The sequence below is a fragment of the Gobio gobio genome (genome assembly GCF_949357685.1).
Source record: "Gobio gobio genome assembly, chromosome: 10".
Taxonomy (NCBI): domain Eukaryota; kingdom Metazoa; phylum Chordata; class Actinopteri; order Cypriniformes; family Gobionidae; genus Gobio; species Gobio gobio.
The window spans coordinates 36,797,078-36,818,375 of record NC_137116.1 but is presented as its reverse complement, the minus strand read 5'-3'; the positions used below and the strand labels follow the sequence as shown (position 1 = coordinate 36,818,375).

General features: G+C 40.0%; 2 protein-coding genes across 4 annotated transcripts in view; one reads left to right on the top strand and one right to left on the bottom strand.

Annotated features, from left to right (window-relative positions):
* Positions 1–7,922, top strand: part of fancc (FA complementation group C) — a 39,988-nt gene extending 32,066 nt beyond the window's left edge. For both annotated transcript variants that reach the window (XM_079827340.1, XM_079827339.1), the window contains exons 12-15: positions 2,875–2,968; positions 5,286–5,460; positions 5,578–5,769; positions 6,985–7,922. In XM_079827340.1, the coding sequence (XP_079683466.1) occupies positions 2,875–2,968; positions 5,286–5,460; positions 5,578–5,769; positions 6,985–7,125 (602 nt within the window). In that variant the 3' untranslated portion in view covers positions 7,126–7,922. The remainder of the gene's footprint in view (positions 1–2,874; positions 2,969–5,285; positions 5,461–5,577; positions 5,770–6,984) is intronic.
* A 294-nt stretch (positions 7,923–8,216) lies between these two features.
* The window catches only part of aopep (aminopeptidase O (putative)), a 104,295-nt gene continuing 91,213 nt past the window's right edge, over positions 8,217–21,298 (bottom strand). For both annotated transcript variants that reach the window (XM_079827336.1, XM_079827335.1), the window contains exons 15-17: positions 17,936–18,022; positions 16,794–16,949; positions 8,217–8,471 (exon numbers count right to left, since the gene is read on the bottom strand). In XM_079827336.1, coding sequence (XP_079683462.1) covers positions 16,809–16,949; positions 17,936–18,022 — 228 coding nt within the window. In that variant the 3' untranslated portion in view covers positions 8,217–8,471; positions 16,794–16,808. The remainder of the gene's footprint in view (positions 8,472–16,793; positions 16,950–17,935; positions 18,023–21,298) is intronic.

Here is a 21,298-nt window from a genome sequence, read left to right as displayed (position 1 = left end):
AAGTCTCCAAAGCCTGGCCTTATCTCCCTCCCTCCATCAGAGCAATCCCAAACAAACAGGCTCCTTCCTCCTGTACCCACCCTGCCCACTTCAGTCCGGCCCACTGATATCTATCTCTGGCTCGGCTCCCAAAGGACTCTGGGCTCTTCAGTGCCTCCTGAACTCCAGAGGATATCCTCACAATGCCACCTATTCTATAACCAGCACAACAGAAGAATAGCTGCAGATCTCAGGTGCCTGCTGCGGCAGGGGCTCTTTTTTTAGGATTATTTGTTTGCGCTGGTTCAATTGTCACTGTACATGGAATGATTGACATGAAGGGGGCCTTCGACTCTGAAAGGAGACTTGTGAATGCCGGAGCTTATTTACCTCATCAAGCTACAGATAGGTCATTCTCCTTGAATGTGGCATGGCTTTAAAGGGACAGCTCATCCAAAAATGAAAATTTTGCCATTATTTACTCACCCTCTTGTTGTTCCAAACCAGACTTTTTCTTGTGCAAAACACAAAATAATATTTAAAATAATAAGAATTTTCTTGTCAATATAATATAGTAAATCTAGAGTGCTGAATATGTTTTAGGGGAATTCAACCCAGGTAAATGGGGTAAGCAGTTTAATTGAAGTATCACCATACTTCTCCAGTTGATTGATTACATTAGGATTAAAATGTATAAAAATCAAGCAAATGATAAATGAACAAACCTCTCTGTAAAAACAAACCCTTCTGTAAAAAATTTCAGAATATAGATAGGAATAAAGCTGTAACGTTTAATGTAAAAGAAATTGGATTTAAGGAAATCGGATTTAAAGATATGTATTGTAATTCAAATCTACAGATGCAAATAGATAAAGTGCAGTAAAATAAGAGTATTTTGGATATTTTACAAAAAAACTGATCAGTGCATGACATTTTTTATTTATTTTTTATTTTTTTACTTTATAATAATATAGCAGATGGCTTTATTTCCTCTGAATAGATGGGTCAAGAACATTTTTAAAGAACTCATTTTATGAGTTTTTTAACATTAATATGAGTTACCCTAGCCATTATGATCCCCAAGTGGCTAGAAATTTCAATAGGTTTAAACCGAGTTCAGGGTATCCTGTAGACTGTGGAGAAAATGGATTCCGTTTCGCAATGTCAGCACAGGCTTTACAAACAGACATTTACCATATGGATTCGACAGCACCGCCACAAACAGTGAGGAACATTGTTCATTAAAGGGTTAGTTCACCCAAAAATAAAAATTCTGTCATTAATTACTTACCCTCATGTCGTTCGACACCCGTAAGACCTCCGTTCATCTTCAGAACACAAATGAAGATATTTTTGTTGAAATCTGATGGCTCTGAAAGGCCTCCATTGGCACAATGCACTGTACACTCTCAAGACCCTTAAAAGGTACTAAAGACGTCATTACAAAGTCCATATCACTACAGTGGTTCTACAATAACTTTATGGAGTGACGAGAATAGTTTTTGTGCGCAAAAAACCCCTAAATAACGACTTATATAGTGATGACGATTTCAAAACACGGCATCATGAAGCTTCGAAGCGTTATGAATCAGTGAGTCGATTCTGCAGTTTGGATCGCCAAATTTCAGCAGTTTGGCGGTTTGACACGCGATCCGAATCATGATTCGTCTCACTGATTCATAACGCTTCGAAACTGTACCATGCATTGTGCCAATGGAGGCCTTTCAGAGCCATCAGATTTCAACTAAAATATCTTCATTTGTGTTCCGAAGATGAACGGAGGTCTTACGGGTGTCGAATGACATGAGGGTAAGTAATTAATGACAGAATTTTCATTTTTGGGTGAACTAACCCTTTAATGCCTGATCTGTGATCAGTGATTTCTGATGTGTAGCTAATCGTTCAAGTTCACACAGACTTATCGTTTAATACTGTTTATGCATTAGTGAATCAAGCCAGTGACTAACGTTAAGCGAACAACTTCACACCGTTTCTGTTAGTAGCATGAAACAAATCTGTTATTTAAATTATTACAGAGAGCGATCAAAGAACACTCTCTTTATAATGTCACGAGTGTATCTGCACACTTACCCAGACTGCCATTATAATGAATGACGCTGTTATGCTGCACAACAAAGCTCTCACTTTATTCAGATCGATGTCGTGCTTGCTGTTAGTTGCGGTGAAAGCATTTTGTGAGAGAAAACGCGCTGCAATGACGAGATTAGCTGTAATGGTTAAAAAAACTTAGTAAAAGTATTCGAGAGGGGTTCCACATGTGTAACAAAGTTCGTAGAATAAGGAGGAAGAAGAGAGGGATGGCATGACTGGAACCCGTGTTTATTCAGAACTCTCAGATACAAACAAAATAAACTCGCGCTCACAGCGCTCTCAACAACTCGGTACAATATAACTTTCTCAGCAATCTTTCTTCAGCTCTCCATCTCTCTGATCCACGAGTGCCCAGTCTGTCTCTCTCTGGCAGTGCTTGCAGATCTCGTTAAACCACGCCCCCCTCCGCCACATAATCTAATACTCATTTCAAGTGCAAAGATGTCAGCCAATCACAACAGTGGGCGTTTTCACTGAAGTCTCACAGCAGACACGCCCCTTGAAACAGAGCATTCAAGCCAGAGGGCTTAAATCAGGATAGAAAAAATGCCTTTTATTTCTAAATTATGACATTTTGTGATGTAAAAATCATACTAACAATATAAGTACACCTCAGGAAACATTATAAAATAATTTAAAAAATCCACGCCATGGGACCTTTAAGGCATAGCGAAGGGTCAGTTTAAACTGGAGGTTTGTTGTCAGTGGGTAAGTTGGGTATCTAGCTCAAAATCAATTTCCAAAGTGTCTCATTTCTGCGTTTCTCATTTCACCCTCTTTCAGAGGTTCCCAAAGAAGCCTGGCTGAATCATCTGAGCTGGATCAGAAGTTTACTTCAGAGCGTGACAGAGAACGAGGAGGCGGGGGAAGATGTCAGGTGAGATGAGCTTCAAGACACTCTACACTTCATTGCTTTCTTATCGTCTGCCGTGCTTTTACTAGAGAGATTTCCCACGCAGTAATCCTGTATGTTTCTGGCCCGCTCAGGCTTGACACAGGAGGGTATTTGGACACAGATGACCAGATATTCAGCGATAGGTTTTCACTTGAAGTACATAGCTGCTCTTCACGAATGCTTGTCCCGGAAAAACACCTAAAAGGAAAGGTCCATCCACACCAAGTGGAATGTCCTGAATGACTTTTAGTTGTAATACATTAACCCTTTGTACTACAGACATAACCACCCCTTCAAAGTCCATTTATAATGTATGTGCATATATAATATATGCACAAAAGTATAAAATATGTTTTTCATTTAGCCAGACATATGGTATATTCGTTTCGTCCTTGATGTGAATAGACTTACTGACGCCAATTCTTTTCACATTTGGTGTGAATAACCCTATACAGTTGACACACATACACTACCGATCAAACGTTTGGGGTCAATAAGATTTTTTTTTTAAAGAATTGAATACTTTTATTTAGCAAGGATGCATTAAATCAATCAAAAATGGCAGTAAAGACATTTATAATGTTACAAAAGATTTCTATCTCAATAATGCTGTTCTTTTGAACTTTTTATTTGTTAAATAATTCTTTGTATCGTTTCTAAAAACAAACAAGCATAAAATATTAAGCAGCACAACACTGATGATAATAAGAAATGTTTCTTGAGCAGAAAATCGATTTCTGAAGGATCATGTGTCACTAAAGACTAGAGTGATGCTGAAAATTCAGGGATTTATATATATATATATATATATATATACAGTGAGGAAAATAAGTATTTGAACACCCTGCTATTTTGCATGTTCTCCCACTTAGAAATCATGGAGGGGTCTGAAATTGTCATCGTAGGTGCATGTCCACTGTGAGAGACATAATCTAAAAAAAAAAAAAGTATGATTTTTTAACTATTTATTTGTACGATACAGCTGCAAATAAGTATTTGAACACCTGTCTATCAGCTAGAATTCTGACCCTCAATGACCTGTTAGTCTGCCTTTAAAATGTCCACCTCCACTCCAGTTACTGTTGGTAATACACTAAGACGTCATGGTTTGAAATCATGCATGGCACGGAAGGTTCCCCTGCTTAAACCAGCACATGTCCAGGTCCATCTTAAGTTTGCCAATGACCATTTGGATGATCCAGAGGAGTCATGGGAGAAAGTCATGTGGTCAGATGAGACCAAAATAGAACTTTTTGGTCATAATTCCCCTAAACGTGTTTGGAGGAAGAAGAATGATGAGTACCATCCCAAGAACACCATCCCTACTGTGAAGCATGGGGGTGGTAGCATCATGCTTTGGGGGTGTTTTTCTGCACATGGGACAGGGCGACTGCACTGTATTAAGGAGAGGATGACCGGGGCCATGTATTGTGAGATTTTGGGGAACAACCTCCTTCCCTCAGTTAGAGCATTGAAGATGGGTCGAGGCTGGGTCTTCCAACATGATAATGACCCGAAGCACACAGCCAGGATAACCAAGGAGTGGCTCTGTAAGAAGCATATCAAGGTTCTGGCATGGCCTAGCCAGTCTCCAGACCTAAACCCAATAGAGAATCTTTGGAGGGAGCTCAAACTCCATGTTTCTCAGCGACAGGCCAGAAACCTGACTGATCTAGAGAAGATCTGTGTGGAGGAGTGGGCCAAAATCCCTCCTGCAGTGTGTGCAAACCTGGTGAAAACCTACATGAAACGTTTGACCTCTGTAATTGCAAACAAAGGCTACTGTACCAAATATTAACATTGATTTTCTCAGGTGTTCAAATACTTATTTGCAGCTGTATCATACAAATAAATAGTTAAAAAATCATACATTGAGATTTCTGGAATTTATTTTTGAAATTATGTCTCACAGTGGACATGCACCTACGATGACAATTTCAGACCCCTCCATGATTTCTAAGTGGGAGAACTTGCAAAATAGCAGGATGTTCAAATACCTATTTTCCTCACTGTATATATATATATATATATATATATATATATATGAAAATTGTATATATGATTTTAATTTATATTTATGAATTGAAAGTTCCAAAGAACGGCATTTATTTTAAATATCTGAAAATTGCAGAAAATTGTATAAATAATACATTATATATATATAAAACATAACCACCTTGTTTCTCTCTCTCTCTCTCTCTCTCTCTCTCTCTCTCTCTCTCTCTTCATAACACGTATTTAACAGTAAATAACGGTTATGTTCTTCCATTGTGTGTTTGGGTGGATGGTGATTTTCCAGGGCGTATGAGGCTGTCTTTGAAGCTTGGTTCCTGCTGGTGCAGTGTGGGTACTGGGTGGACACAGCTGTTGAGCTGCTTGTTCTGGCCGTGCCTGAGAACGCCGAACCGCTGCTGTGGCTCCTGACGTTCTTCCACCACCCCACCGACAGAGGGCACCAGAGGTCCCAGCAAACCGTAAGAGATCTAATTATGGCACTGAAGTCAGTCAACCTTACGTCACAAGTTAAAAACAGCAAAGTGAAGCAGACTGGAAAATTACTGATGGCTTCCTCCTCTTTGTTTTAATCTCAGGCTGTGGCCAGAGAAGCCTGGACTCATCTAAGGATGCTGTTTCTCACTCGTCCTCCCCCTGCTAGTCACCTCAGTGCTGTGAAAGAGCTCCTGTCCTCCTCTCTTTCAACAAACCTCGTCTTGCATCTGTTTTCGAACTTTGCCATCTTTTCCCATGGACCTGTTAGCATTATCACTGAAATAACCGACAAGGTGAGGTCTTGACTGATTCAGTCTCAGCGCATTGTGAAATTACATTTACATCCACAAATGCCAAGGGTTTACTCATGCGATCCCGGTGGCCTATTCAAGACTAGACGAGGGCTGAGCGCAGCCCAATTAAGTTGTCATCAGTGCCTTTATTGACCCTACGCTAGTTCTTGTGGTATGCAGAGAACAACAGAATAAAATAGGCTGTCGGCTATTTACGACACATTTAAAATCAGAAGCGTTTCAGACACACACACACACACACGCACACAGAGTACAAAAACAAGTTTACCCCCAACTGCTTGATTGCTGAGAGCGGCTCTTTTATGGCAAGGCAAGGCCTCAACTTTGTTTACATACAGGGATATTTCACCTAAAATCATAATACAAAAATGTGATATTTTTAACCATGGGCTGTCAAACTCTGAATCTGATGAACAGAAGCCAAAAAGAATCATAAAAATAGTTCATCTGATTTGTGCTTTATATTCCAATTCTTCTGAAATCATACGATAGATCTGTTCCTTTTATGTCATAATTATGGCTTTTTATCTAATAATTCCAATCTAATAACATAGTCATAATTTCAACCTTTTGTCAAACGTCAATTTTGACGTTTTAGGCCGTATTCACTTTTAATCTCATAATTTCTACTTTTGTTAATCATTATGTCATAATTATGATTTGCTAATGCATGCTTTTTTACTTATGTGGTGGCCTTCTATAGGATTTTTTCCGTCATCATTTTTTCCACCTTGACTTGTATATGCCACACCAATGTTTACACTTGTTTTTGGTCTCTCTGTCTCTGTCTTTTTACTTCTTCTGCTGTACAAGTACTCGTTTCTCCATGGTCTCCGCTGGTAAAACACGATAATAAGTGCATTCCATTGTCTAATTTTCACTCCTCGCATCACAAAACTAAACTAGCATATCTAGAGGCAGCAGCCGATGAGTGTGAGGATTCTCTCAGTCATGCCAGTCATGTCATTTTAACATGGCGAAATACAATGAGGGTGTGAGCCGCACGATACATAATTGAAACACTTTATCGGTACAGTCTCAATCCCATCAAATCAGCACCAAACTAGTGAATGCACCTACATTTTTTGTTGCAACATGAAAATAGATAATGATGGAGTAATACGCACTCAATAATTTCTGTGGTCCAGTGGAAACTGATTACCCATATGTGTGTGTGTTTTGTGATGCCTGCAGGTGCTGACTGAGGCTGCTGTGAAGAGCAGGGCACTGTGGATCCTCGCTTCGATACGCTGCAGACTAAACAGTGCTGCCTTGCGGGACGACAGGGTTCATTCCAGGCTGAGGGCGCTTCAGGACACCTTCCTCCAAACCTGAGAGCCTTGCATAAAAACTCCTAGCTTTGAGCGCTTTGTGAAGCTATTTATTAGGACAAGGAATCCTGGCGTGGCTCAGTTACGCACCGAAATACTGGGTGGGACGAAATGGCATTTATAGAAGAGAAGCCCAGCTGCCGTCTTTAACTTTAAAAGCAGTGGGTGTTCTCCCCCTGAAGCCAAAAGGGGCCTCCGCACTTGATGTATTGAACCAAATAAAAGGAACACATGTATTTCTATCTGTGTTTGGATGACATCAAATGCGAATCTGAGAAAGTAAATTTCCACCGACGTGACTGCTGTCAGATCTGAGGTTGTATTTCGTGAGTGTTTGGACTTGGCGTCTTTGTTGTTTGACTGCGGAGCTAGCTAACACGCCGTTTGTCTTCGCTCACTGTCCTCCCACACAATCTTTTGACAGGAGAGCATGCCGGAGTCCTTCTCACCACATGAATGCTCACATCTGCGCGTGTGTGTCTGTGAACTCCCAGTGAAGGGCCTCCTGAATAGTTTAGTCTCTGTGCTTTACTTTCTAGACGCCATCATCACTAGTGCTTCTCCGTGGGTCTCGGTCTCCCTGTAGGACCATTTCCTCTGAGCGTTTTCCCCATTCAACCCTCTAAAGCACGTGTTTATCACTCAAAACTGGGTTATCCAGAATTTTTTGGCCTTGTTTAAAGTATAAGATTATTAGTCTTTCATTTGAAATGCTGTTAGATACATTTTCACATGCAGTAAGTGTTACTGCAACCAGTTGAATATTCACTGAAAAAAATAAAAGGTTATTATATTCTAATGAAATATTTTGTGTAAAATGTGTGGTCAGCCACAGAGACGTCCCTGAATGTGTGAGGTGTTGTAAAAACACCAACTGTGAGGATAAGGTGGCATGTTTGGCGTGCAAACATGCATCATCTGCGCATATTTCTACCACAAACATTTTCTTCCTATCTGATCGGGACTGTGGGACGTGACGTGGTGGGCACAGGGTGAGCAGGTTCAGAAAATGCTGACGTCGTTTTCAACGTGTACCATGGTGTGGAAGTTCAGGTAGCCCAGCCCCTCCAATACTTCAGAATGACACATACATTTGAGTACAGCATTTTTTTTTTTTTATTTCTTTCTGACGATACAAAAGTATGACATTTTGGCTTTATTTCATGTCTTCTAGCTTGAACATTGAATTGTGCAATGATGGAAAACAATTCCCCTAATAATGGCAGGGACTGTTTTTTTGTGCATATTCCATTTGTTGTTCTCTCTGAGCAACAGTGAGCAGGTGACAGTGGGATCCTGCTTGATTTCCCTGAGTTGAACATGTGACTGCACATCAGAGAGAGCTGAAACCTGCAAAAGAGAGGAGCCAGAATCACTACAACATGAAAACTGATGATTCATAGTCAGGACATCAGAAATAATGTCAAGGCAAGCCAAGTTTATTTATAAAACACATTTCATACACAATGGTAATTCAAAATGCTTTTTTTATAATAACAGACGCAAACCAATTTGTAATTTATACAGAAAAGTTACTAGATTCCTGTTTAGAATATGAACATCTATTTAATTACATCTGGGGCCCATTCTTTGTACCTCGCTAACTCAGTTAGCTGGATTTGATTGTTGACGATTTGGCATGATCTTGGATTGTTTGGTTCTTCGAAGCTCATCCTGGACTTGCTGTCATAGTAACAGGTCCGTAAGCTTAAACCTGCTCGGGAGCAGGCTTATTTCATGTAAACAGGATTAGATTGCATCTTGAGGTGATACTTAAAATCTGTCCCAGCCACAGCTACTTTATTACAAGAGTGCATTACTGAACCAGGGGCAATAATAATAATTTTAAATAATAATATAAAAATGTTATATTGTATATGTATATGAGAATGTATAATGCTATAGACACAGCCACTTGATTGAGCGATTTATTTGTGATGGAATATTACTTTATATAATTTTATTTTTATTGGTTTACACACATGTTGTACAGTTAATCTGAGCCGTGCATTAAGTGATCACGGATATTATGGGAGTGTCTTGATGCAGCGCAAGAGAGGATAATTTGATCTTGACCCATAAGAAACTTGAATACTGTCACGTTACAAATCTGCTTCAAATTGAATTAAAGATTTAATTACAACATTGAAATAAAAATGTAAAGGGTGTACAAATACTGTATAAAATCGTGAATATAAATAATTGTTAATCAATAGAAAAAATAAAAAAAACATTTATCAATATAGCTGCGAGCAGCCATTAACGGGGCCAAGCGCAAATAAGCCAATATAACATGCCAACACGGCTGGGAGGTTGAGACCAACTTCAACAATGAGCAATTAAAGGCATTTTAAGATGATTTTAGGCATTAATGGCTGAAAAATCATATATACAGTCACTAATAATATGATTTAATGGTTTGTCACTTTTGACCAATAGGTGGCGCAGTAACGAAATTGATGTGGTGTGGTCAGAGTGAGATGACGATGACAAAGGCAAAGTTTGGTGTCATTATGTCAAAGCATTGCAGAGATACAGCCTCAAGAGTCATTTTGGCATCATGGCTCAACTTTGTCGCTGCAGTATATGAAAACGGTTTTGTCTGTTGACATGAAATTAATAACTTTTTGCTGTCATGGTCTGAAGATGTTACGATTCGATTTAGGTGAAAATCAGGCAAATAGTCTAGGAGGAGTTTGAAAAAGTAGGTTTCTGAAGGAAATCAAAATGGCGAACAGATCCCAATTTTGCCATATTTGGCCAAACATTCTATGTTCTTGGCATCACCCAAGGAATCTAGTAAAACCATTTTTATGACAATAGTCAAATTTAATCAAAAGTTATTAGCATTATTGGAAAATTCACTATAACTTTTGTCCACAAGGTGGCGCTGCCTTGAAAATTTTTGTGTACTTTCAGGGCTTGGTGACAAAGACAAACACCGAGTTTCGTAACGATACGCCAATGCGTTTGTAAAACATAGCACTTTGTGACAAAATTCAAAATGGCCGACGCCCAAAATGGTTGATATGGGAAAATTGGGTATGGCATGGCTCGGCGTGATAACCCGACTCTAAAGAGACCAGTTTTGTGATATTTGGCTAAAGCGTTCTTAAGTTATAATCAAAAATATCAAATTTCTGTATCTCTGGACCACTAGTTGGCACTGCGCCGAAACGCTGCAAGCAGCCTCAGGTCATGGGTGGCATAACACACACCAAGTTTGGTTAGAATATGCTAAAGCGTTGCGGAGATAGAGCCTAACTTTCATTTTTGTGTGCACTTTGTCGATTTCGTTCGGGCGTTATTCAATAAGAATTTGACTAATCATCTCGAGTCTAATACGGTTTGGTCAGCAGAGTCTGAAGATGATCTGGTTCAATTTTCTTGCAAATTGGAGCAACGGCCTAGGAGGAGTTCGCAAAAGTAGGTTATTCAGTTAAATAAAAATGGCGGGAAAATTATTATGACGGAAAATGACGTCATAGGGTGCAATCGAATTGGCTTGAGCCAAGGAATTAGAGGAAAAAAGAATTTTGTTTCTAGCCCTTATGGTTCAAAAGTGAACAATGTGAACAAATATGAGTCAAACTTTGGACAGGTGGTGGAGCTAGAGGGATTGTTTTAGAGATTCCAAAATTGGTGTGGTTAATGCTGGGCCTGTCCTCTATATGTGTGCCAAATTTCATAACTTTCCCGCAAGCGGTTCTATGGGCTGCCATAGACTTCGTGGCGGAATAATAATAATAATAAGAAATCTAACGATTACAATAGGTGCCTGCACCTTCGGTGCTTGGCCCCTAATTATCTATTATAACTTTTATGTTGGTTTGGTCGTTTGGCTGTTTCCTTATAAAGGTTCAGAAATTCGTGGGTTTTTTTTGTGTAATTTGTCAAGTTTTTTGCCAGGTGGCTTTTTTAATTATATGATGTCATTACGTTGCTGTCTTGACGCCAGCCAATCGCTGCATTGCTTATCGTGGTTTCGAGTATCGATGCATCTGCCCTCTTCAGGGAACACAAGAACGCGCAGTGATTTTAGATCATTTAATCCAGATATTTTAATCCAATCCGCAAATTCGTTTGAAGAACCAAATTAGCCAGAGATCAGTTATCACGATTAAAAGATCTGGGATCTGTCAAATCATCTCAGATGTAATTAGCAACGTACGAAGAACGGGCACCTGGACTATGAATCTCTTGTTTTTATTTAGGCGATTGATGCATGTCTATTTTTGAGTCATATAGTCAACATGCAGCTTTTAAACGAAAATACACTTTCACATAAACATACATATAAATATAAAACATACAAATAGTCCATGCATTCAGTTAATATGAAGTTATTAAAGCTGCATGATGACTAAAAGAATGGCTATAATGCTATTTAAAGCTGCAGTCCGTAATTTTTTGCGCTCTAGCGGTTAATAAACAGAACTGCATGCGTCTTGCGGAAGAACATTGCAGCCGGAGCTACTTCTCTCTGTTTATGTCTATGGCGAGTCACGCAGGGACTGTGCTCCTCTGCAGCAGTTCCTACCAGACTGGTCTGAAATAGTCCCAATATAAACACTTATTATAAGTGTACCATAATGATTCAGGGTAAGACAAAAACACGGTTTGGAAAATGGATTCATGTTGTACATTCTCATTATATCATTTTTGTAAATCTTGAACACAAAGTTACGGACAGCAGGTTTAAAATAGTTTTGGGTGTACAGCATTTGGGGGAATAGATGGGGAATAGCATTGGGGAATAGCATTTCGATATTAGCTAACAATAATGTGCCTAATATGTCCCCCAGGGTAGGCACACTTAAAAAGTAGTGAGATAACGTGTGTGGATGAGCAGCAGAGATGAGTTGTCTGGAGGTGGGGTGTCTGTGGACCAGACTCCTGTTCCTGCTGAACTGAGCCAGTGTTTCAACAGTACTGTAATCAGCTCAGTAGGCACGGGAGGCCAAGTCCATCCATCTCTCGTACACGCTCACATATGACTCTCGTTGATGGAAGGATCAGATATGAGATAATACGCTTCAGCTGAAGGTGCTTAGCACTTCATTTCCCACAAAATATCTCCTAATGACATTTTAAATACAGCCCGTGCAACTAATTCCATTTTTACTAGCCTTGGATGGTAATGCATCTTTAAACAGTTTCTAAATATAGTCATTTATGGCCAGCTTCTCCTCAGCTTCATATTTAACTCGTACATCTGTCATGACTTAGAAGACGGCATGCTGGCCGCTGGCCGTCCGCTAACTCAATCTGCAGAGGTCCTTTTAAGCACAACTTCCTGTCTCAATTGCTGTCTTTCATATTTCACCCATCAAAGCTAAAAGTGGAGCTGTTTTTACAGTCTAGAGATGCAGATGTTTTGGTCTGTGTGGCCGGGTCTTGCTCCATTCCTTCTCCTGTCCACATCTCCCAGAATTCCTCTGGATTTCATGTGGATTTTGTGGCCCAGCAGTAGGAGAGAGCAAAAAAAAATGTTTTCCCCCCACATAAGAAGTACATAGTGACGCTATAAGACGCTCGAGCCAATGGAGAAGAAAGAGGAGGAGGAAGACAATAACTCCTGGGCTCCTCATCTCACGGTGGGCTCCATTAGCTCAGTCTGTTTCTCTTCAGCCCTCATTACAGCCATCTCCACCATCTCAGACTCAATCTTCATCTGTCATGCCAACCCGAGCGCTCTCGGCAAGAGTTTGTCATGCTCATTGTGGAAGGGATCTCACAATCAGCTCATTACCAAGGCAACCGCGTCGTACTGCACTGCTGCTACGATAAAGTTTCATTTTACTCCAGAAACCCTTATTTGCACAATGATATATGAATTCTCAGTCTGAAAGAAATGTATGCTGGAAAATGTCAGGGTATGAAAACAAGAGGTTAAGTTTGAGCTAGTTAAAGGGATAGCATTTTGTCATAATTTACTCACCCTCAAGTTGGTCCAAACCTGTATGAGTTTCTTTCTTCTGTTGAAGACAAAAGAAGATATTTTAAAGAATGTTGGTAACCAGACAGTTGACTGTAGCCTTTCATGAGGAAAAAAAATACTATGGAATGGCTACCGTCAACTGTCTGGTTACCAACATTCTTTAAAATATCTTCTTTTGTCTTCAACAGAAGAAAGAAACTCATACAGGTTCGGAGAATGAGTAAGTGATTTTTGGCTTAACTATCCCAGAGTTCAATCACTGTTCACCAATCAGCTAAACTCTGCACCTGCTCTGAGAGTCTCTCCTCGACACTAATGCGTACGCGCTCGTTCACCTACGCTGTTGTTCTTCCTCTTTTCCACCGAGAGGTACAGTACAATTCGTAACGGTAAACCCTGATCCGGCTTGCGTTTCCACCGCCAACAGTACCCTTACTTGATAGGCGCGGTGTAATGATCAACATCTTTCTTGCGCAAAGAAGAAAGCGACACGGTAAGCAACAATGGAGGACATACAGCAGATCTTGTTCCTCGCTTCTCGGCATGTCACAAGAAGAAGACAAACTTTGTTTGAGCAACGGCTGCAGGCTGAAAGGAAAAACACAGCTGGAAAAGCACCAATCAACATTCTGCAGCGAGTCTAGCTCCACCCTTTAGTACCGGACTACTGTGCTATCCCCAACGGAAGGGTCCCAAAAAAGTGGTATGGTCCTGTTTGAGATTTTGGTACCATTGACAACTTCTGACAATGGAAACAGATAGTAGCTTTACTGACCTCCTGAACAGTAGGATATTATTTGTTGACTTTCTGTCTATGCATACTCTTTGTACATGCCCTAGCCATGACGTAATCTTCTTGAGCAATTAGCCACTGATTGGCGCCAACCAAGAAACGCTAACAGAAGCCTTTCTTTGGGTATTCTAGACTGGTGAGAAGAAAGTCTTGTAATACAAACTAAACTACAGACACCCTCCACCGACTTTCTCTCTTTCAATTTGTCTTCCGTTTTTCGAACTTGTTTCTCATGTGGATGTCTAATTATTTTAGCACTTCACATCTGCAACGGGTTGAAGTGAAGAGGGGAAAAGCCATTCCCAGAGGTCTCTCTCCGTCTGTCATCCTCTCATCAGGTGCAGAACTTAGCCACTGTGAACAAAGAGTTCAATCACTGTTCACCAATCAGCTAAGCTCTGCACCTGCTCTGAGAGTCTCTCCTCGACACTCGTTCACCCACGCTGTCGTTCCTCTGCATTTTCTTGTCATCCCGACGGAGGCCCACAGAGAAAAGCCATGTCTTCTTTTATTTTTATTTTCTCGAGCTGCGTTAAGACGGTGCCTCCGGTTGCCATAGCAGCCGTCCGAGCGGCGGTTGTGTGGTAATCCCTGGCAATGTGATTTTTATCTTAAGTCACAAATCAGCACGCCAGGAACCCACACAGCCAGCAACATGAAAGGCAAAACCTGCAGATCCTCTTGCTCTCCTGCGATTGAGCACGCTTGGCTGGGCCGCGGATATGTCCCTCATTATCCCCATCAAGACGCATTTCACAGGCCTCCAAACTCCAAACTCCACCGACTCCAGTGTTCAGATTTCAGCCCGACACATTTCTGGATTTCAAGAGTTCTCTTACACTTGTGGGATACTTTTTCTATTTCTGAAGTACAATGACTGTAATCTGCAGACTGAGGCATGAACTATGGCTGCTTTTAACATCTAGGAATGAAGGGAACTTTATTTTTTTTGGAAAACTGTCTGTCTGGATGTTTTTTTTTTCATCAGCTTTCAAAAGCAGCTGAAGAAAGAAAAGAACCAATGATGTGTATATGATGAAGAGAAGAAAATCTATTAAAATCCAGTTTAAAATATGCACCGCATCTAAATATACAAATATACTTTTTTAATGTTGAATCAAATGGTTTTTGAGAACTTTTATAATACTATTTTCAAGAAGTTTCAATTGAATGAAATGTAATAAAATAAAATGTCATGTGGTGGTATAACCATCAAGTAAAAAGTAAAAATATATTACCTTAAATCCCAAATATATAATCTGAGTGTACATCTTAATATATAGCAGAGTTTAAGAGTTTATTTAAAAAAAAATCATTTTTAGTTTTTTTTCTATTTAGAGTTTCATTTTAGTAATTTTATCATGCTCTTGTCATTTTTATAATTTTTTTATATAAGTAATTTTAATACTTCAACTGCGCTATAATAAAACATTTAGATTATCTGATATCCTCTCTGACAATTTACAGTTGTATGCATGTTGGTTGACTTTCAAATATTAAAACGCAGTGAAGTTATTAAAATATTAATACAATCTTTTGTTCAAAGAAATAATAGAAGATTTTGTCAAACTAAAGCTTTTTTTTATTTTTATTTTTAAGAATTACATATGAAAAAGTTTTCCTCCTCATATCAGGGCAGTTTTATACAAATTTTAAATTTATATACCATAGAAAAAGTATATTTAACTATTTGTATGTGTGAATTGAATTTTTAAAGTATTTATAAATAAATTATTAAAGACGAGTGACACATCATTGATCCAAAAGCTAAAAAAACCCTAAGCACAACACCCATTATTCAGGTCTAATAGCTTTTCCTGACACTGTTTGGCGTACTTCAAAACAACAGGTGTAATCTGCTATCAGAATTGAGCACATTTCAGGGCACGTCCAAGCAAGGCAGACGCCCAGTGTGTACCGAAGATTTATTGACACCGTCTAGACGCTGACCTCTGAAGACAAACAGGCTCTCTGAGAATAAAAAAGCTGCATTAGCGCTGCACAAATTGCAGAATGATCATTTTGACCGGCGTGATTCATCCAAGTCAAGTGACATAAACCACAACGTCTTGGAAAAGCTGCCCATCTCCTCCGAGTCCTCAAATGAATAAAACTGTCGTGTCGGCGGATTAGAAGCAACACGGCTTCACAAAAATCGCTGGAGTGAGACGACTAATGGATTTATCTCAGGGCCCATAAGTTGTCTCTTTCCCATAGGCTGACCAGCGGCCTTGTGCTGCTCGGTTAAACGGAATAATATCTTGGCGTGATGGTGAGATAGACGGCTTCATAGCCAGACAATTACCCTTTCTTCCGTTCATGGTTACCACCATATATCAGTCCTCCACAGCTTTTAAGGAAGCAACAAATTATGTGGACCCAGGGAATCCCTCCCTTGTGGAGGCAGGAATTTCATGCAGTGAGGGCACAGGGATCCACCTCTCCTAAAACGCTGAAAAAAAAAAGCTGCTGACCCGTTTCTTTTCTGGTGCTTGGGAATTGTTTGAGGAGCACATTCCGAATTCATCATAATACAAACAGATCTCGACAGGCTTCCTGGAAAAGTGCAGAAGAGGCAGGCGGGAGCTTCTGGAAGAATGTGAATGTGGCAGTGGCCAGGACACTGGGAGTGGATCTTTAATAATGTGGGGAGTAAAAACAAAAGGGCCTTTTTATGACTTCTGCATCTCTCAGGCTACCGAGTGCCTTTTTTTCAAAGCAGCTCTTACATAATATACGATTTCTTTTGTTAAACGTGTCCAAAAATAACCAAGTAATGGGACACGCTGTTACTCAGCCATTAAAATCTGTTGACGGTGCAGGTTGAGACAGCATGAGCTGATTGTGGAACCGAATTTTTCCAGAATGAGCCGATTTAAACTAAATCGTTTTTGACTTTAAACTACAGTAAAGGTCATAGGGGACGTGGCGCTCTTACCTGATTTGTCTGAATTCAGAGGATCATTTCCTCCACAAGGCTGCGTGCTGATTGGTCCATGTCATCTTTAATGATGGATAGACAACGGCGTGCTAATGCTTGCTGCCGGGCATCTTCCTGGACCATCAACTCACCGTACAAATACACACCCATTGCCTGTCGTACACACACACACTAGAATCAATAAGTGTTCTTTATGAGGGAAAAAGATCTAAGCTCTGTTCCTAAACCTAGTGAGCTCTCTTACTGCCTACTACCTACACAGGCAGCTCCCTTCCAAGGCAGCATCTTGACTGAAATATAATATACATACACCGATCAGGCATAACATTATATTCTGTTGGTCCCCCTTTTGCTGCCAAAACAGCCCTGACCCGGCAAGGCATGGGCTTCACTAGACCCCTGAAGGTGTGCTGTGGTATCTGGCACCAAGATGTTAGCAGCAGATCCTTTAAGTCCTGTTAGTTGCAAGGTGGACGCAAACTGCGATGTACTGTGTATTCGGACACCTTTCTCTCAGAACCAGCATTAACCTCTTGAGCAATTTGATCTACAGAAGCTTGTCTGTTTGATTTGACCACACGGGCCAGCCTTTGCTCCCCTATGTGCATCAATGAGACTTGGCTGCCCATGACCCTGTCGCCGGTTAACCACTGTTCCTACCTTGGACCACTTTTGATAGATACTGACCACTGCAAACCGGGAACACCCCACAAGAACTGCAGTTTTGGAGATGCTTTTACCCAGTCATCTAGCCATCACAATTTGGCCCTTGTCAAACTCGCTCAAATCCTTACGCTTGCCCATTTTTCCTGCTTCTAACACATCAACTTTGAGGACAAAATGTTCACTTGCTGCCTAATATATCACACCCACTAACAGGTGCCATGATGAAGAGATAATCAGTGTTATTCACTTTATCTGTCATAATGTTATGCCTTATCAGTGTATATTCATAAGCAAAAGTCAATTTTATTCTGGGATTGTCTTCTGTGTAAAGGATATACTATGTGATGCTGCCTTATCAAAAAACAGAAAAAAACTCAGTTAAATAGCTTCTGAAACGGACTTAAAAGCCTGCCCATAAAGACAGCTCAGCTCATTAGATTTGGGAACAGAGCGCTAGAGAATCACTCATGTACCTGGTCATGGATCAGAAAGAGCTTGACGTCTCGGTATGCCGCTGTGTGTTTATGCTTGACCGCGAGTTCACACCAGCGATGTTTCACCTAGTAAGAAAGAGACAGATAGAAAGTGATTAAACAAGATGAAAGCAGACCAACAGCTCCACAATAACACTGAGCTCACCGGACGTCACCACCTGCAAGATTCACACGCATATGGGGAAATCTGGGAAAGCGCATGACTCCGCTTTTGTTATCAGTGTGTTTTTATGTCAAGGCAAGCGTGTGTCAGTGGAGGTGTGTGCTCTGTTTATGCTTGATGTTCTCTCTCTCTCTCTCTCGTGTATAAATGGAGGCTGTGTTAGCGCAGCAGAGCGGAGAGATCACAGACTGGCTCTGTCTCTCCCTCCTTCTCATTCCCGTTCTGGTTCTTTGCTGTCATTCAACTCTTGCCTCACAGTGGCTTAACAACAGCAGCGCTGAGCACGGCCCAAAACCTGACCTCATACCCGCCTGGGAGATCTCATTAAACTTTTGTATCACTAGCCGGGTTTCCATTACAGATTTGCGATATTTTCTAAATGTCGATAAACTATTGCACGACAGCATTTCCATTAACCGATGTTATGCGACTAAAACGTCATTTTTCTCCTCTTGCGATAAGTCATTCCAAAAATCATGGGGACGGATGTTGTGGGTTAACATTTAAAATCGCAGCCACTGCACTAGCCATTATTTTTAATAGAAGGAGACGTAGGTGTGTTATCCAAGCATTAGTGGCAAGGAAATCCCCTTATACGTGTGAGGTGTTTCTGGGTGTTTCTCCTCCTATCTGCTTCGAGGTCTTAATACATTGTGGCATTTCTTTGCTGTATAGAATCCAGTATTCCCGCAATTCTTTTGTCTTTTATGAGTTTAATAAAGAACTTGGCCTCATCTTCTGTCCAAACATACCACGCTATAAAAATCAACTTTTACGTATGGCAGGTGACCTGTAAATGCTGTTTCCATTGCAGTTTTGCGAAATATTCCATTTCCGAATTGCCTTAAAAACCACCTCATGCGAGCGTAAAAACGTTTTGCGAAATTGACGTGTTTATATTGGGCGTATTTTCAATTCACAATTTGAAGCGTAATGGAAATAGCTTCTGGCACATTTTAGGAGTTTTAGGAGTGACTACTGTATTTAAAGGAATATTCCAGGTTCAGTACAAGCTCAATCAGCAGCATTTGTGGCATAATGTGCACTCTTTTTCAGTGATGCCATGGAAGAATAATTCTTTGTTCACTGAAAGGTTCTTTTGGTCCCCAGTTCTTAAAAGAACCATGTTTTTCTTAGTGTAAATAATATTTAATAATTAAGAAAATTTTCCCAATATAAAGGACCTTTTGTGCAATGCAAAGGTTCGATGGAGGTAAAAGGTTCTTCATGGAAACGTCAAATCCAAATATAGCTGCAAGCAGCCATTATCGGGGCCAAGCGCAAAGAAGAAGACAAGACATGCCAAAATGGCTGGGAGTGTCAGATCAACTGCAGCAATGAGCAATTAAACACATTATAAGATGATTTTAGGCAAAAAGGCAGAAAAATGCATTGTAGTCTATGGGAATTTCATGTTTTGTTCTATCATAGCGCCACCAAGAGGCACAATCCCACCATTTTTTGTATGTGTCCTCGGAGTGAGCCAATACATGTGTGTGTTTATTTTTGGTGAATATATCTCAGTTCGTTTTGGAGTTATAGACATTTATATGAAAAAACACGTAAAAGATGACTGACACCTGACTTTGATTGGATTTTACTACCCCTTACTATCAATATTTTGACATTTGGGCATAAGCATATAGCTATCGACCTATGTTTCCGAACTTCTGACGCTGGTTTTGTCTTGATCGGACTAGCGGTTTCGCAGATATCAGGTAACGTTTTTTTAAGACCACGCTGCACAAACCCTACGCCGAAACATGGCAAGTCTGTTATCGTTGGACTCTGCAAGGATTCAGGAGCCAAAAAAAGTTACTCCCATGAAAATAAGTCAACCACACCCAAAGTTATGAGCATTTGAAAAAAAAACTCCACTAGGTGGCGCTGTTTCGAAACCCATACCGAGTTTCGTAACAATCCGTTCAAGGGTTCATAAAATACAGCAGTTTAGCACATAATTCAAAATGGCCGATATGGTAAAATATACCAGGATATCAGTCGACTCGGCATGATGTCCCAAATCTAAGGAGACAACTTTTATGATTTTTGGACAAAGGGTTCAGAAGTTATAAGCAAAAATAGCCATTTTTCGAATCTCCGTATATCATGCTTGTGATGACATGTACCAAGTTTGGTCTGAATATGATAAAGATATAGCCTTAAGTCTATTTTCGCAACCGCTACGTAAAGTTTGTTCGTGCGTTTATCAAAAACGATTTGACGAATCAACTTGAATTCCATAAATTTTTGTCAGCAAGGTCTGAAGATTATCTGGTTCAATTTTCGTGAAAATCGAGGAGGAGTTCGAAAAAGTAGTTTTTTCTGAAAATTCAAAATGGCGGGAAAATTTTCATGACGGAAAATGACGTCATAGGGTCCAATCGAATCGGCTTGAGCCAAGGAATCGAAGGAAAAAAGTTTGTTTCTAGCCAATAGGGTTCAAAAGTTATTAGCATAAACATGAGTGAAAATTTGGACAGTTGGTGGGGCTAGAGGGACTGTTTTAGAGACCTCTATCTGTGTGCCAAATTTCATAACTTTCCCGCAAGCGGTTCTATGGGCTGCCATAGACTTCAATGGCGGAATAATAATAATAAGAAATCTTAACGATTTCAATAGGTGCCTTCGCACCTTCGGTGCTTGGCCCCTGATAAAGAACCTTCATTTTTAAGTGCACCACATTTTCCTCGTTTTCTTGTTTAAAAAAAGAAAAAAAATCAAGGTTACAGTGAGGCAATTACAATGTGAATGGGCTCCATTTTTAAAAGCAGAAATGTGAAGATTATTTTATAAAAGCACTTTTAAAATGTGTCAAGTTGTTTAAACCATGACTTTTTATTCGTTGTAGGGTTAATTTGTCATACCGCCAGTTGTAAATTTGGACAAAAAAAGGTAAAGTGATTTCTTTGACACTAACACCATACTTATGCATTTGGCACTTTAACGTGTATGCCTTGACCCCATTCACTTCCATTGTAACTCCAGGCTGTAAGCCAGATTTGAGCTTTTTTTAAAGAAAAGGAGAGAAGAGTTGAATTTTTTTTTATGGCGACTAACATTATGACTCAAATGCTCTCAATGTTGCTTAAGTGAATCCCCTGATTCCGAGGTTGGACACGATAGTTCTGCATCATTATAAGCATGTTAGTGATCTTACGCGCAGTGTCTCGTTCCCA